We start from the raw sequence: 14659 nt of genomic DNA, 5'->3' as shown, positions 1-14659 counted from the left end.
TTCATGAACTATCGAAATGGTTGGTAAATCGGAAAAAAAATGTTGCTAAGTGACTCAAATTAAGGTTGGTAGTTTTGTTTAGAAAATTTGTAACTTTAAGGGTATGTTTAGTAACATTTCTATTTCAATGAATCATGTTTTTTTCAAGAATAGTCTTTTTCTATTTCCAATTTCAAGAGCAGTTTCTGAGTAAAAGAACGTATTTGGTAACTATATAAAATTTCTATTCCCATAATAGAAAAAAATAATGTGTTTTGTACGATCTACAAAAAAATTTTGTGATATAATTTCTTTTAATTTTTTAATAATTTTTAATAATTTTTTTGAGATTTTTCATTTTTCCTCTCTTCTTGGTGGTAGCAATGGTGACCGGTGATTGACAAGCTGGTGACTGGCGACCAGCAATTGGCAACCAAAGACCAACAATCGGCGGCGATTGCTGACGACTAGTGGCAGGTGGCGGCGACTAGTTAGTAGAGGAGGAAGAAGAAAAGGGAAAAGAAAAAAGAAAAGAAAGAAAATGACTTATTCCAAAAACTGTTCCCAAGAATACGAAGTAATTTTTTTTTAACTTATTGTTTCTATTTCAAATCTATTTTCTAACCACTTTTCTATTTTAGGAAATAGAAAAAATTAACTAACTTTACTAAACGAATTTCGATTATTTTTCTATTCAGTGAACGAAAGAATAGAAAAATAGAAAAATTGAAATGTTACCAAACGAGCCTAATGAGCTAGTGGCTTAAGAAAATAAGTGTTGGTAAATTATAGAATTATAATTAACTTCAAGTAATCAAATAAAGCTGGTACTTTAAAAAAGAAGAAGTGATTGTACATTACTAACGTACAGACCAAGCAAGTCATCGGTCAATTTTTGCTACCATCGGGGTCTTACAATGGCAAACTCTTACAAAAATTCGACAGTATGGAATACCGTTCCATATTGTGTTTCACGGCCGAAATTGTCCAAAACATGATCCTATTTGTAGCCCAGAAAATATTAAACAAGAGAAGATTGCAAAGTGGCTATCAAATAAATTGCCCTGTACAGTAGGACCGAAGAAAATGCCATGGAAACCATGTACTCTATTCTTGGTCGTGATGAATCGTCTAAAAATCATGACAATGTCTAATATTCTGTTCGGCCCATACATAATAGCTTCCATTCAATAATAAACCTGTAGCACCATCCATAAATTTTATATAACGGTGGTTCATCATCCAACTTGCTACCTATTGATTAAGTAAATTGACTTGTTTGTGCAAACTTATGATTGTCAATGTTCTAATAACTTACCACCTACGCTACATATTTACTGTTTAGCTTGTGGATGGTAAAATAGTTATTTCATTGATAACTGACAAATAGTTATGCGCCTTCTTGTAAAATATTAAAAAAAAAAGGTGCTAATTTCACAATTTGATTTGTGGACGATAAAATTATTATCTAATTGGTAACATACAAACAGTTACTTACGTGTCTACTAGTAAAATCTAAAAAATAAGTGGTAATTGCTATTGGGTTGTGTGGAAGTTAGAAATGTTATTTCAATTGACAATCTACAAAAAGTAGTGCGTCTACTTGTAGAAACTAAAATAAGTGGCAATTTACTGCTAAGTTCGTGAATGATAAAACTTTAATTTTATTGGTAACTTATAAACATTTACATAGTCACTCACAGAAAGAAAAATGAGTGACAATCTACGATTGAGTTTGTTATTATCGACATTTCAAATTTATTACCAACATTTCGAACCTACTGCAATTATTTTTTATTAAAAAATGGGAATTTGGACATCCCTAGGGGACCCAACACCGCAACGATAATTTTGCATTATCTAGTAAAGTCAACTAAATGCTACCGCGTGTACTTTGGGTTTTTTTCTTTTTGGGAGAGGGGGATGCAATGATAATTTTCCATTCTCTAGTCAAATCAACTAAATGCTATTGCGTGTACTTCGGTTTGAGGCTTGATCAGAGTAAGTTCAATGTTTTTCACGTGCTTGCTTGACCCAATATAGTCAACTATCATGTTGTGTATGAAAGGTGAAATCCTATCATCCTTAGGGAGATTAGCTTTGAATGGTAACAGTGGAGACAATGTCGAACCTCACATTTTTAGGGAGATCATTGAAGAATCCCACAACCTCATGAGGATCGCGTTAGTGGAGATGAGCTCAGAATGGTAACAGTGGCAGTGCACTGCTGCTCGAAATCCCAACATATTGCTTACATATTTTCAAAGGCTGAAACATACAGGATATTAGCTCTGAATCATGAAATAGGATAATTAGAGGAATTGTTGGACAATCAATCGCAAATTTGATAGGCACAATAAGGGCTTGACCTTAGTTCGGAAGGAGAAAAATCTGACATATGTGTGTGAGAATGCAAATGTAATGACCAAGAGACGCAGATAACCTTTGTTCTACTAGTGATCTCCTTGGACTGATGTCTTCATTTAACTTAATTCGCAAAGATCAGTTCAAATGTAACAGGAAAACCAAGTCCGTGAGCTCCATCTTTGAGTTCCTTATTTTCCCAATAGTGAACATTAGATAGAAAAACGGGGTCCTGATTACAATAAACCTTGTAGATATAAAATGGGAGATATTAATATCTGCTCTCTAGAAGGGAACTTGTACTGTAGAAAGCAGGGAACGATGAATTTGCATTCATAAGTCAGGTCAGCTTAAGATAGCGGCGCTTAGGGACTAAAGTTAATGATACGATGATATTTTGCAACAATATTAGTGACTTATAACCGTAAATGTTCTAGTTATATATTTACTACTCAAAACTTAATCACAACATGGTAAATGGTTTTCTATTATTGGGTTTGTAGATAGTAAGATTGTTATTTCATTGGTAACTTACAAACAATTATGCATTTGCCTGTAAAATATAAAAATAAAATTAGTCTACTACCATATTTGTGGATAATAAAATTGTTATTTCATTTGTAACATTTACTTACGAGTCCATTTGTAAAATCTAAAAACAAGTGGTAATATATCATTGAGTTTGTCAATGATAAAGTTGTTATTTCATCGCTAATTTCAAAATGCTAATCGAATTAACTAGATATTGATCACTTTTTACATGTCATTGTCAGTATTTTGAATTTTTTGTCGATGTTATATAATTACCTTCCACAGGAAAAATTTTGCTTTTTTCGTCAACGGAATTTTATAGAACACTGAATGGGGGAGGTCCATTAAAACGAAATTGTGGCATTCCCTAGTCAAGTCAACTAAAAGCTAACGCGTGTACTTTGGTCATCATGCTTTGTTGGACTAAGTTCAATTGTCTTTTCTTTCCATAATTCTCTATTGTCAAAAAGTCCTCCAATTAAAAACATTCTTTATGTTCGGATAAAAATAAAGATTCTTCACGCGTTTGCCCACCAAACAGGACCAAAGGTGCAATCTTCCCAGCTCTAAGAAGCTGCGTGGAGTTTTTGGGTATGAAAATTTCGATCCTGAAAGGTTTACAAATTCTTGCTTATTCATGTGCTTGAAATTGGACCTGGTTGACTAGTTCACTTCATCATTGGTCTGATCACTGATTATTGCTACTCGCAAGTCCACAATCATGTTGGATGAAGAATATGGTATGCTAATTTCGATTGGCTGCAATAACATTTTGTTAGTTTTCTGAAAATGTTAAATTTTAGCATCAATATGGTGCTCTTCATCTATCAAGATTAGTTCCATGTGGTAGCCCATGATCTAGCTGCAATGAAGATGCAAGTTTTAAGCAATATAAAGCCAATTATAAGTAGCAGCCAAAGCGATATTAAGAAATGAAGCCAGGCATGTCACATATTTCATTGGTTTGATACGATTTTTCTAAATATGTTTCTGAAATTGAGTTCCTGAGGTTGGTTAGTTCTTGGGATGATAATACGCATAAGCGATGAAGAAGGCCTTAAAGATGCTAAAAACGAAGAGAACGAAAGCAGCAATAGCCGTAACGAAGCACCAAGGGCTGCCAAAGTGCTCGGGCTTAATCCCTGTCCATCTCACACGCCAGTTGTTCCAGTGGTATTTGGCCAATTCCCCGATTTACTCGGTCTAGTAGCTTGAGCCAATATCGAACCTGACATCCATAGGGAGATCATTGACGAATTTCGCAGCCTCCTGGTCAATACTCATTAGACATCTCATGAGGATCAACGTTAGAGGAGACATGCTTCGAACACAAACAGCAGCAGTGTAGCGCTGCTCGAAATCCCAACATTGCTTAGATATTTGTAAGGCGGAAATGTACCTCAGGAGTTCAGCTCTGAATCATAAGACAGGATAATTAGAGAAAACCGTTCGACCCTTAATTGTTCATTCCATAGGCACAATAAGGACGTAGTTTGAAAGGGAAAAAAAAATCTGATATATAGAAATTAATGAAAAAAGTAAAGACCAAGAAACACGAATCACTAAGTTTTATTGGTGATGTGCTCCGGCTGATGTCTCCATTTTCCGTAACTTTCGAAGATCAGTCTAAATGTAACATGAAAAGGAGTCTTGAGAGCTCCATCTTTGAGTGTCTTACTTTCCCAATAGTGACCATTAATCAGAAAATCTCCAAGAATGATAGACCTTGTAGAAACAAAATGGGAGCGAAATGAATACCTGTTCTCTAGAAGGGAACTTGTACCGTAGAAAGCGGGGAATGATATGCAAGGGAAAGAGTTGCTCTCGTTTTTCTTTCTTGGTTTTCCTTCATCAACAGTCCACAACCACTGAAGGCCTTGGCTCAACCAAGTGACTTGGTGAATTTGCAATCGCAAGTCAAGTCAACTTTAGATAGTGACAAGTAGGGACTAAAAAATTAATGATAGGATGTAAAATGAATTAGACCAAACACAGCTTCATAGGAATCTCATACAAGGAAGTTCATGTTCATCTGCCTTCCATTAAGAACACAACTCCTTGTATGTGTTCACACACAAACTCTGTAAAATAGTGTTTCCTAATCTGCTTGAAACAAATGAGGATTTGGCCCCTCCTATGGCTGGTCTTAATACTCGCGCAAACCAACCCCTTCAGCACAGGCAGGATTTTGGTTTCGGGGCAGTGTCTCGCTGGCGATCAGAAATCGCTGCTGCTGGAATTGAAGAATAGCCTCAACTTCACTGCTTCTTTGTCCTCCAAATTGGTCGGATGGAATCAGAGCAATGATTCTTGGGATGGCGTGACCTGCGAAGGTGGCCAAGTTACGGGTCTTGATCTGAGCAACGACAGTATCGCTGGTGGACTTAATGACTCATCGAGTCTTTTCAGACTCAAGTATCTTCAGAGGCTGAATTTGGCCTTCAACCGCTTCCAATTTTTGGAGATCCCATCTGGGTTCGGTAATCTTACCAATTTGGTTTACCTGAATCTTTCAAATGCGGGCTTCACAGGACAGGTTCCAATTGGAATATCACGTTTGACAAGGTTGGTTACTCTTGATGTATCCATGCTTTATTTTCCAGGGCTCACTTCACTGAAACTCGAGAATCCGAATCTAAAGATGCTTGTTGGGAATCTTAGCGAGCTGAGAGAGCTGTACCTTGATGGAGTGAACATGTCTGCCACAGGCAATGAATTGTGCAATGCGTTGTCTTCCTCGGTGCTGAAGCTTCAAGTGTTGAGCGTGACGAGTTGTTATTTATCAGGTCCCATTGAGTCTTGCTCTTCCCTCGTGAAACTTCATTCTCTGTCGGTGATTAAACTGGACGGCAATAATCTGTCTACCACCGTCCCGGAGTTCTTTGCCCTCTTCAGCAATTTAAAAACTCTGCATCTCAGTTCTTGTGGCCTGCAGGGAGTATTCCCTCAAAAAATCTTCCAGGTACAAACACTTCAGACCCTTGACCTATCATTCAACGAACTTCTTCAGGGGTCTTTGCCAGAATTTCCGGAGAATGGTTCTCTTCAGACACTGCTTCTCAGTTTCACAAGCATTTCCGGGAGGCTCCCAGATTCAATTGGTAAACTCAGAAATCTGTCAAGAATAGAATTGGTGAATTGCAGCTTTGGTGGAAATATTCCAAGCTCTTTCACGTATCTTTCGCAACTGACTTATTTGGATTTCTCATTCAACAATTTTAGTGGTTCAATTCCATCACTAAGCAAGTCCAATAATCTGACACAAATCACTTTGTCCCACAATAATCTAATTGGTCCGATTAATTCGACCGAATGGAAATATCTCTCGAGTCTTCTTATTCTTGACCTGCGATTCAATTCACTTCAAGGAAATATTCCTTCATCTCTATTTACACTTCCATCAATTCAGAAGCTTCAACTTTCCAACAACGCGACCGTTATTTCGCTTCTCTCTCGCTTATGTTAGAGTTTTCTCTCGCGTGATGTTCGAGCTCTTCACTATGTCTTCGATTTCCTCAGCTCCTTCTCTGAACTTTGCGGTCTTTATGCATCACCGTCGTTCTCCGCCCATTTCACCTTAGCTATTTCTCCTCGTCCTTCCTCCTTCTGCATGCGCAATTTCTTCTACCTGGGTCCGTTGTTTTTTTGTTCTCTTGCAATTCCCCGCCATTCCTGCTCTGCATGTAGCCGATCTGCAACATGCAATCTTCGAAACTCTTCGATTTAGTCATCTGTTCTTTCAATCTTCCATATTAACGTCTGTCTATTCACTTTACTAATGGAAGACGGTGATAATACCTCACGAATTGCTTCCCTCGTAATGTCCTTTGGGCCGGTTATGCTCGAGACCAGCCGTTGGAGGTTTGGGATAACATCCTGCGTCGGCCAAACTAAAGGATTGTCGTCTCATCTGGTAGGCAACATATTTACCAATCCTTCGGTGAATTTATCTGCCTTTCAAGTTGCTATGAAGAAAGCTTGGAGAATGGATCATGTAGACATCACTTCGGCAGATACAGGGCTATATATCATCAAATTTAGAACATAAGTGGAGAAGCGTCGTATTCTGGATGGTAGCCCTTGGTTATTTTCTGGTCACTTAGTTAACCTACGTCCATGGCAACCTAATACTCCATTGCAACAGTATGATTTCGGCAAATGTATGTTTTGGGTGCATGTTATTGGCTTACCTTTGAGTGGACTTCTCCACCTATTTTGCGTCGAGCTGCATCCCAGATAGGTAAATCTTGGAGGTGAAAACAGATATTTCTGCAAGAATACGGATAGAGTTAGATTTGAAAGATCCTCTGAAAAATGGTAAACTTATTAGTATTGAAGGTAAAACCGTATGGCTTGATTTTCGGTATGAGCAGCGATTTGTCCCATTATTGCTACTCTGTGGACGGCTTGGTCACTATGCAACTTCGTCTGAGTTTCCATATGTTGAAACACAATTTGATGGCCGTGACACGATGGTTTATGGACCTTGGCTCAAAGCTGAACTTAAACAATTTAGCCCTTACTTGGGATGCCTTTTACAATCCTAAAATCAAGTTGAGTCCATGGAAGAGACAGTGCAAACTCCTCCTCAAATGCGATGCACTCTTCCGGCTCTCCCCTCCTATCCCTGCTACAGAGGTTGTTATTTCGAACCCTGAATTACCTCAAGGGGCTTCCAAGCAATGGCATCCGGTTACCTCCACGCCTCTCACTACTGATTTAGTTCCTGCAGCAGCAAAGATGAAAAACACTCAGACTTTTCCAGTGGATACTCAACAGCAGAAGAGGCCGAAGATTCCATGGCCAATGCCACATGGGGTTCCGTAAAAAAACCAAAAGATACACACCATATGAACTCAAAGTTCCATACTCAAAGATCTTGATGAGTCCCTTCTTCTTGATACTCGGATTTGTGGAGGAGATATCCACGATCCTTGGGCTTTGGCGGGCTGGCCCTCAACGGCCACCGTGTTCCAAATGAAGCTCCTCGGTTGGAATTGTCGGGGTTGGGCAATCCCGACAATTCAAGCCTCAAGGCGATGGTAGCTTGTGATAAGCCCCGATTTTGTGTTTTTAATGGAAATGAAGAAGGATAAACACTTCGTATCTAAGATTCAGCGTAAGTTTAAATTTTCTAACTCTTTTGTGAAGGATCGATGGTTTAAAGGGTGGTCAGCCTTGCGGAATGATAATTTCAAAGTTACCTTGGTATACTCGGATGATCGTGTGTTGATTTTGTTGCACTTGATCCTAGGGACGAACTCTTCCATGCATATCACTTGCTGCACGCACCTCGATATATCAGCTACGTCGAATTGGAATACCATTCGAGTTATTCATGCTGCAAATCACTTACCGTGGTTTGTGTATAGGTGATTTCAATGACTTCCTTTCTCCTGGGAAAAAAATGGGCAAGCGACCACCAATTACCGCGTATGACCTCCTTTCGGAATGTGATCAATGATTGTGCATTACTCAAAATTCAAAGTAAAGGTTGTGAATTTACCTAGTCCAATAATCGCGAAGGGATGCTCTAGTAAAGGAGAAGCTGGATCGTGTATTTTGTTCTTTGGAATGGTTCTTTGTTTACCCCTTCGCGAAGCATTTGCCCTTCCGTCTGTTGGTTCGGATCATTGTCCTATATTGCTGCAAACTCGGCCATCATATGTCAAACATGCAAAGACTTTTCAATATGAAGCTTTCTGGAACCAAGATACAGAGTGTAAAGACATGGTTCAACAGGCTTGGGACAATAGTAGTACCTCATTGATATCCAAATTACAAGCAGTTGCAACGCGATTAACAAAATGGAGTAAAGCTCGGTTCAGTAATTGTCATCAACGCATCCATCACTTGCAATCTCAAGCTGAGATGATTATAAATAGAACATCCTATCAGGAAGGGGATAAGGAGTATGCCAATGCAATACGATTTGAAATTCAGAAACTATGGACTCAAGATGAACAGTTCTGGGCTATGCGTTCTCGTATTCAATGGTTAAAATGGGGTGATCATAATTCAAGGTTCTTCCATGCACATACTATGCAAAGGAGACAACGAAATCGAATTACTATGCTAATGGATACTCACCAGCAATGGATCAGAGAACCAAAACAGCTAAAAGACCTCACTCAGGGCTTCTTTTCTCAGCTTTACCGATCTGTAGGCCACAGGGCTTTTAGGCCTTTCCTCGATCAATGTCCACCGGTGGTAACTCCTGAAATGAATACACATTTGATGCGCAGGGTAACAGAGGAGGAGATTTACCAGGCTACCTTCCAGTTGGGAGCGTCAAAGGCTCCTGGTCCTGATGGTCTTCCAGGCCTCTTCTATCGGCATCACTGGCATGTTATAAAAGCAACCGTCATTAAAACAGTACAGGAGTTCTTTACCACAGGTTGTATGCCCTTACTCTAAATGTAGAACAATTATTGCCCTAGTTCTAAAGTCCAGCATCCCGAAAGTATAGAACAATACCGTCCCATAAGTCTTTGCAACTTTGCTTACAAGATCATCTCAAAAATTATGGCATGAGACTTAAACCTTTCTTTTGTCTATTTTGATTTCCAAAGAGCAAGCAGCATTTATTAGCAATAGACAGTTAGGACAACATTATGGTGGTTCAAGAAGTCATGCATCAATTTAAAGTGCGAGCATGCAAGAAACGCTTCAATCTTATTCTCAAAACAGACATGCGAAAGCTTACGATAGGGTTGAATGGGATTTTTAGAAGCCTATTTGAAGCAATTGGGATTCCATGACATTTGGGTTACTCGAGGTAATGGCTTGTGTTACTACGGTCTCTTTTAGTGTTCGGTTTAATGGTGAACGGCTCCCTTATTTTAAGCCTACTCGAGGGATTCGCCAAGGCGATCCCTCTCTCCATATCTCTTCATTTTAATTGCAAATGCTCTATCCACTACTCTTACTCAAGCTGTTGCTATTGGCCATATAAAGGGGATTCAATTCAATCGAGACTGTCCTAAATTATCTCACCTGTTTTTTGCTGATGATTCCGTATTTTTCCTTAAAGCCACTCTCTCTGAATGCCATAACCTTGCCAATCTCCTAAACCAATATTGTGTTGCTACAGGCCAGCTTATTAATAGAAACAAATCTGGTGTATTTTTCAGCAAATACTGTCCTATCTCATTACAACAAAATCTCGCACAAGAATTAAGAGTCCCTATTCTCGATAAGTATGGTAAATACACTGGGCATTCCCTCGGATTGGGGCCGTTCCAAAAAGGAGATGTTTTCCTGGATCCTGGCAAGAGTAAATGCTAAGTTAGCAGGTTGGCAGGAAAAATTTTTATCGAAAGGAGGCAAGGAAATCTTATTGAAATCAGTAATTCAAGCCTTACCACAGTATGCCATGTCTATCTTCAAGCTTCCGTTGTCTCTATGCAGATTGATTGAACGAAAGATCTCGGCGTGGTGGAGTAAACAAAATAGTCAATCTGGAATTCACTTTGGAAACAATGGTCAGAATTGAAGCTCTCAAAAGTTGTAGGGGGATGGGATTTAGAGATTTAATCAACTTTAACACTGCAATGCTTGGAAAGCAAGCATGGCGTTTATTTCAACAACCTCAAGCTATCTGGAGTCAGCTCTTTAAGGGTTTATATTTTCGCTATTCATCTTTTCAATCTGCTCCCTCAGGACATCGTCCTTCTTGGGGATGGCAGAGTTTATTAAGGGGTCGTCAAGCAATTACTCCTAAACTACGCTGGTTAGTCAGAGATGGCACGAAGATACACATCAGAGAAGATAATTGGCTGCCATTAGGCCCGATAGGAGGCTTACCAGAGATAGGGGAGCCTAACCGAGTGGCTAACCTCATTGATTTTGCGCATTCCGAATGGAAGTCCACGCTTGTTACTACATTCTTCGATGATCAGGTCAGTAAGGAAATTCTCAATACCCCTATCACTCCATCTCTCCTTCAGGATCAACTAGTTTGGACAGAAACTCCTTACATACCTACACAAGAAAAGAGTTGTTATCATTCTCTATCTAAACAATCTCGACCACCACTAAACCAGCCCTCATCCTCGTATACTAACCCACCCATGTTATGGAGGAAAATTTGGCACATGTGTACAGCCCCAAAGCTTAAGGTTTTTCTCTGGTTAGCTTGCAAAAATGCCATTGCTACAAAACTCAATCTTTATCAACGCCATATCACCCCTCACCCCTTTTGTTCTCTATGCAATCAATGCATTCCGGAATCGTAGAGCATATCTTTTTGCTGTCCATGGACAACTGAAATTTGGACTCACGAAGACATAGGCGTCAAAATTTTACCTACCTCAGTGAACCGATTTGATGCCTGGTTAGTAGAAAGAGCTTCCCTCCCACACGCATCTCCTGAGTTTGCTGTGATCGCCCATCTTCTGTGGGAGATTTGGAGACAGCGGAATAATGCTATCTTTCGTCAGATCCCTCTTGATCCCCGTCAGGCCGTCAATGATGCCCTAGCCCAAAACACCATCTTCAAGTTTTACGGTCTCGCCCAGAAGATGGAACGGACGATAATTCGATTCGAATATAGATGGCAACCACCGGCGGAGGTATATTAAGTGTAATATTGATGGGGCTTTTCGGCAAGAATCGGAGAAAGGATCAATCGCTTGTGTTTTCAGAGATAGTAGAGGCATTTTAACAGATATGCTTACCCAATCGGTGCCTGCCCAATCGGCGTTCCAAGCTGAGATTTACGCCCTCATATTTGCTATTCAACGGCTGCTCCACAAGAATCTCCATCCTCAGCATGTTGTGATCGAATCTGACTGCTCAACACTGGTGGAGATCATTCGGATGAACAAGCCGCCGCCATGGAAGGAACGCTCTCTCTTTGCGACCCTCAGCGATCTTCTTCAGCGATGCCCTAACCTTTCGCTTCAACACGTTCGTCGATAGGCAAATGGTGCAGCGGGTGGGCCGCTAAGGCCCTGAGGGATCAAGGCCCTCAACCAAGCGGCTTCTTTTCCTTCTAATTTCCTCGTATTATCTCTTCGGATGCTTCGGCTTTTATTTGTAATGTTACCTAATATATTACAAGTTATCTTTTTACCAAAAAAAAAACTTTCCAACAACCAATTTTCTGGTCAAGTGAAGGGATTTTTTAATCCCACATCGCACAAACTGAATACACTTGATTTGAGCAACAACAATATAGGAGGAGAACTACCGGTGTTAATATGGGAACTCCAAGGGCTCAAGTACCTCTCACTTTCTTCCAATAATTTCAGTGGCTCATTCCATATTGATTTGGTTCGCCAGCTAAGAAATCTTTCTTATTTGGATCTTTCCTACAATCATTTTTCCATTGACGCCACAAATACTACTTCCCAGGCATCTTCTTTCCCTGAACTTACAACTTTAAAGTTGGCTTCTTGCCAGTTGAGGAGTTTTCGTGATTTCCTGGCTGAGCAACCCAAATTGGTATATCTAGACCTCTCTAACAATCAAATTCAGGGCATGCTACCAAAATGGATATGGAAGCTTCAAAATCTTCTGTATCTTAATCTTTCGTCTAATTCACTAGACGATCTTGAAACACCATCACTTAATCTTACTTCTAGTCTGTTTGTTCTTGACCTCCATAAGAACAGGCTCCGTGGACAAACATTGCCCCTGCCGCCATTGGCCATATACGTGGACTTCTCGAGTAACAACTTCACTTCATTCATTCCACCTAGTATTGGTATTAATCTCTCTGGGGCAATATTTCTCTCCCTGTCTAATAACAAGTTCCACGGGTCTATCCCAAAATCCATTTGCAACGCTGAATATCTTGAAGTACTTGACCTATCTCATAATAATTTGACAGGAAATATTCCTGATTGCTTAGTGATGAAGTCTCTCAAGGTGTTAAATCTGCGAAATAATGCCTTGGATGGGAGCATTTTCAATTTCGCCGAAACATGTGGTTTGAAGACTTTGGATCTGAGCTATAATCTATTACAAGGGAAGTTCCCAAAGTCATTGGCAAATTGCACAAATCTGGAGGTTTTAGACATCGGAAACAACCAGATTGATGATGTGTTTCCATGTCAACTGAAGAGCATTGCAAGTCTACGTGTCCTTGTTTTACAATCCAACAAGCTCCATGGGAAATTTGGATGTCCACGTCCCAATGGCGATTGGAAAATGCTTCAAATTGTAGACATATCTTCCAACAATTTCAGTGGCAGTCTGCTTGTTAAAAGCCTCACAACTTGGGAGGCTATGGAGTTTAATGTAGACATTAATCATATCCAATATCCATTTCTTCGCTTGAGTGGACTCTATTATCAGGACTCAGTAAGCGTCACCCTCAAAGGTCTGCAAGTGGAGCTGGTGAAAATCTTGACTGTTTTCACTTCAATTGACTTCTCATGCAACAATTTCGAAGGTCCCATGCCTGATACTCTAGGGAATCTTAAAGGGCTTTATCTCCTCAACTTATCAAGGAATGCATTCTCAGGGCTAATTCCTCCATCCCTAGGAAAATTGCTACAGCTTGAGTCCTTGGACCTTTCACAGAACGACCTCAATGGGACGATTCCCACACAGCTTTCAGACCTTAATTTTCTTTCCGTGTTGAACCTCTCATACAATAAACTTGTGGGATGCATCCCAACAATCAAACAATTTCTCACCTTTTCAGCAAGTTCCTTCGAAAATAATAGTGGATTGTGTGGATTTCCACTGGAAACAATTTGCTCAAGTTCTTTAGGAGGAAACCTTGGATTGTGCGGGATTCCACTCGAGAAAACTTGCTCAATTACCTGGAATAGGACAGAAGAAGCAGGTTGTGTTCCATTGAAAAGTGACCCAGATGATGGCGGTGATGACGATGATAGCGAGAAGAAGTGGTTTTACATGGGCATACCACTTGGGTTCGTGGTTGGCTTTTGGATATTTTGCAGTCCGTTAGCCTTTATCAAATCATGGAGGTTTGCTTATTATCGATTCTGGGATAACGCGTTGTTCGGACACTCACGTCCATGAAGAATTCCACAGAGGTTCGGTTATTAAACTTGACAAAGAGCAATTTTGATCTTTCTTCTTTTCATAGTTCTTCATCACCATAAAAAAGATAGGTTTTGTTTATTGATCAATTGAACTCTTGCTTACTAATCGAAATAAAAAGTAGGTCTGCATCTATTGTAGAAACCGCCATAACAAAGAAAAATAGGTATTCATCTGTAGTACCTGCACTTATGTTGCTTGCGCAATTGGATCCTTTATTCCTTTTTTCTGGATCGACTCCTATAACCTTGCCATATTCTCGATCAAGTCCTACTTAAATAAATTTTAGTAGGTCAGGTGTAGAATGCTAAAATGATATTATCTTTTTTTTATAAAAAAGGTAAAAAGTCAATAATGTCAAAATCAAAAGAAACCAATTTTTCAAGTGAATTGTAGAAGAAAAAAGTGGGAGACCGGGAGAGGCGCAAGAATGGGTGGAGGACTTGGTAAATGTTAGCAAATAGACAACAACTATTTCATACTATTTTGAAAACTTATGAATATGTATTTCATACTATACTTTTTTATAGGTTGAATTTATTAATTTCCATAAGAAATTATTGCGTGATTGTAAATTACTAACTGTGACAGACAAGTAATCCTCTGTCAACTTTTGCTACCAATGGAGTTTTCTATTTGCCGACTCTTTCCCGAATTCAACAGCATAGAATAGTGTTCGTAGTTTGTTTCAAGACACTAGAACCGTCCAAAAGCTTATCCTCTTTGTAACCCAAAAAAAATTAGACGGGAGAAAATTGCAAGGTAG

At 39.5% G+C, this 14659-nt stretch overlaps 1 protein-coding gene across 1 annotated transcript; it reads left to right on the top strand.

Moving 5' to 3' along the window:
• Window positions 1-4903: 4903 nt before the first annotated feature.
• LOC120295903 (receptor like protein 22-like) lies at window positions 4904-13872 on the top strand. Its single transcript, XM_039317519.1, has 3 exons — window positions 4904-6310; window positions 6859-6868; window positions 11990-13872. Exons 1-3 carry the CDS (start codon window positions 4991-4993, stop codon window positions 13870-13872), a joined length of 3213 nt encoding a protein of 1070 aa, XP_039173453.1. The 5' UTR covers window positions 4904-4990.
• Window positions 13873-14659: the final 787 nt, after the last annotated feature.

The sequence above is a fragment of the Eucalyptus grandis genome, chromosome 1 (genome assembly GCF_016545825.1).
Source record: "Eucalyptus grandis isolate ANBG69807.140 chromosome 1, ASM1654582v1, whole genome shotgun sequence".
In the NCBI taxonomy this organism is placed as follows: Eukaryota; Viridiplantae; Streptophyta; class Magnoliopsida; order Myrtales; family Myrtaceae; genus Eucalyptus; species Eucalyptus grandis.
This window is presented reverse-complemented; position numbering and strand designations above follow the sequence as displayed.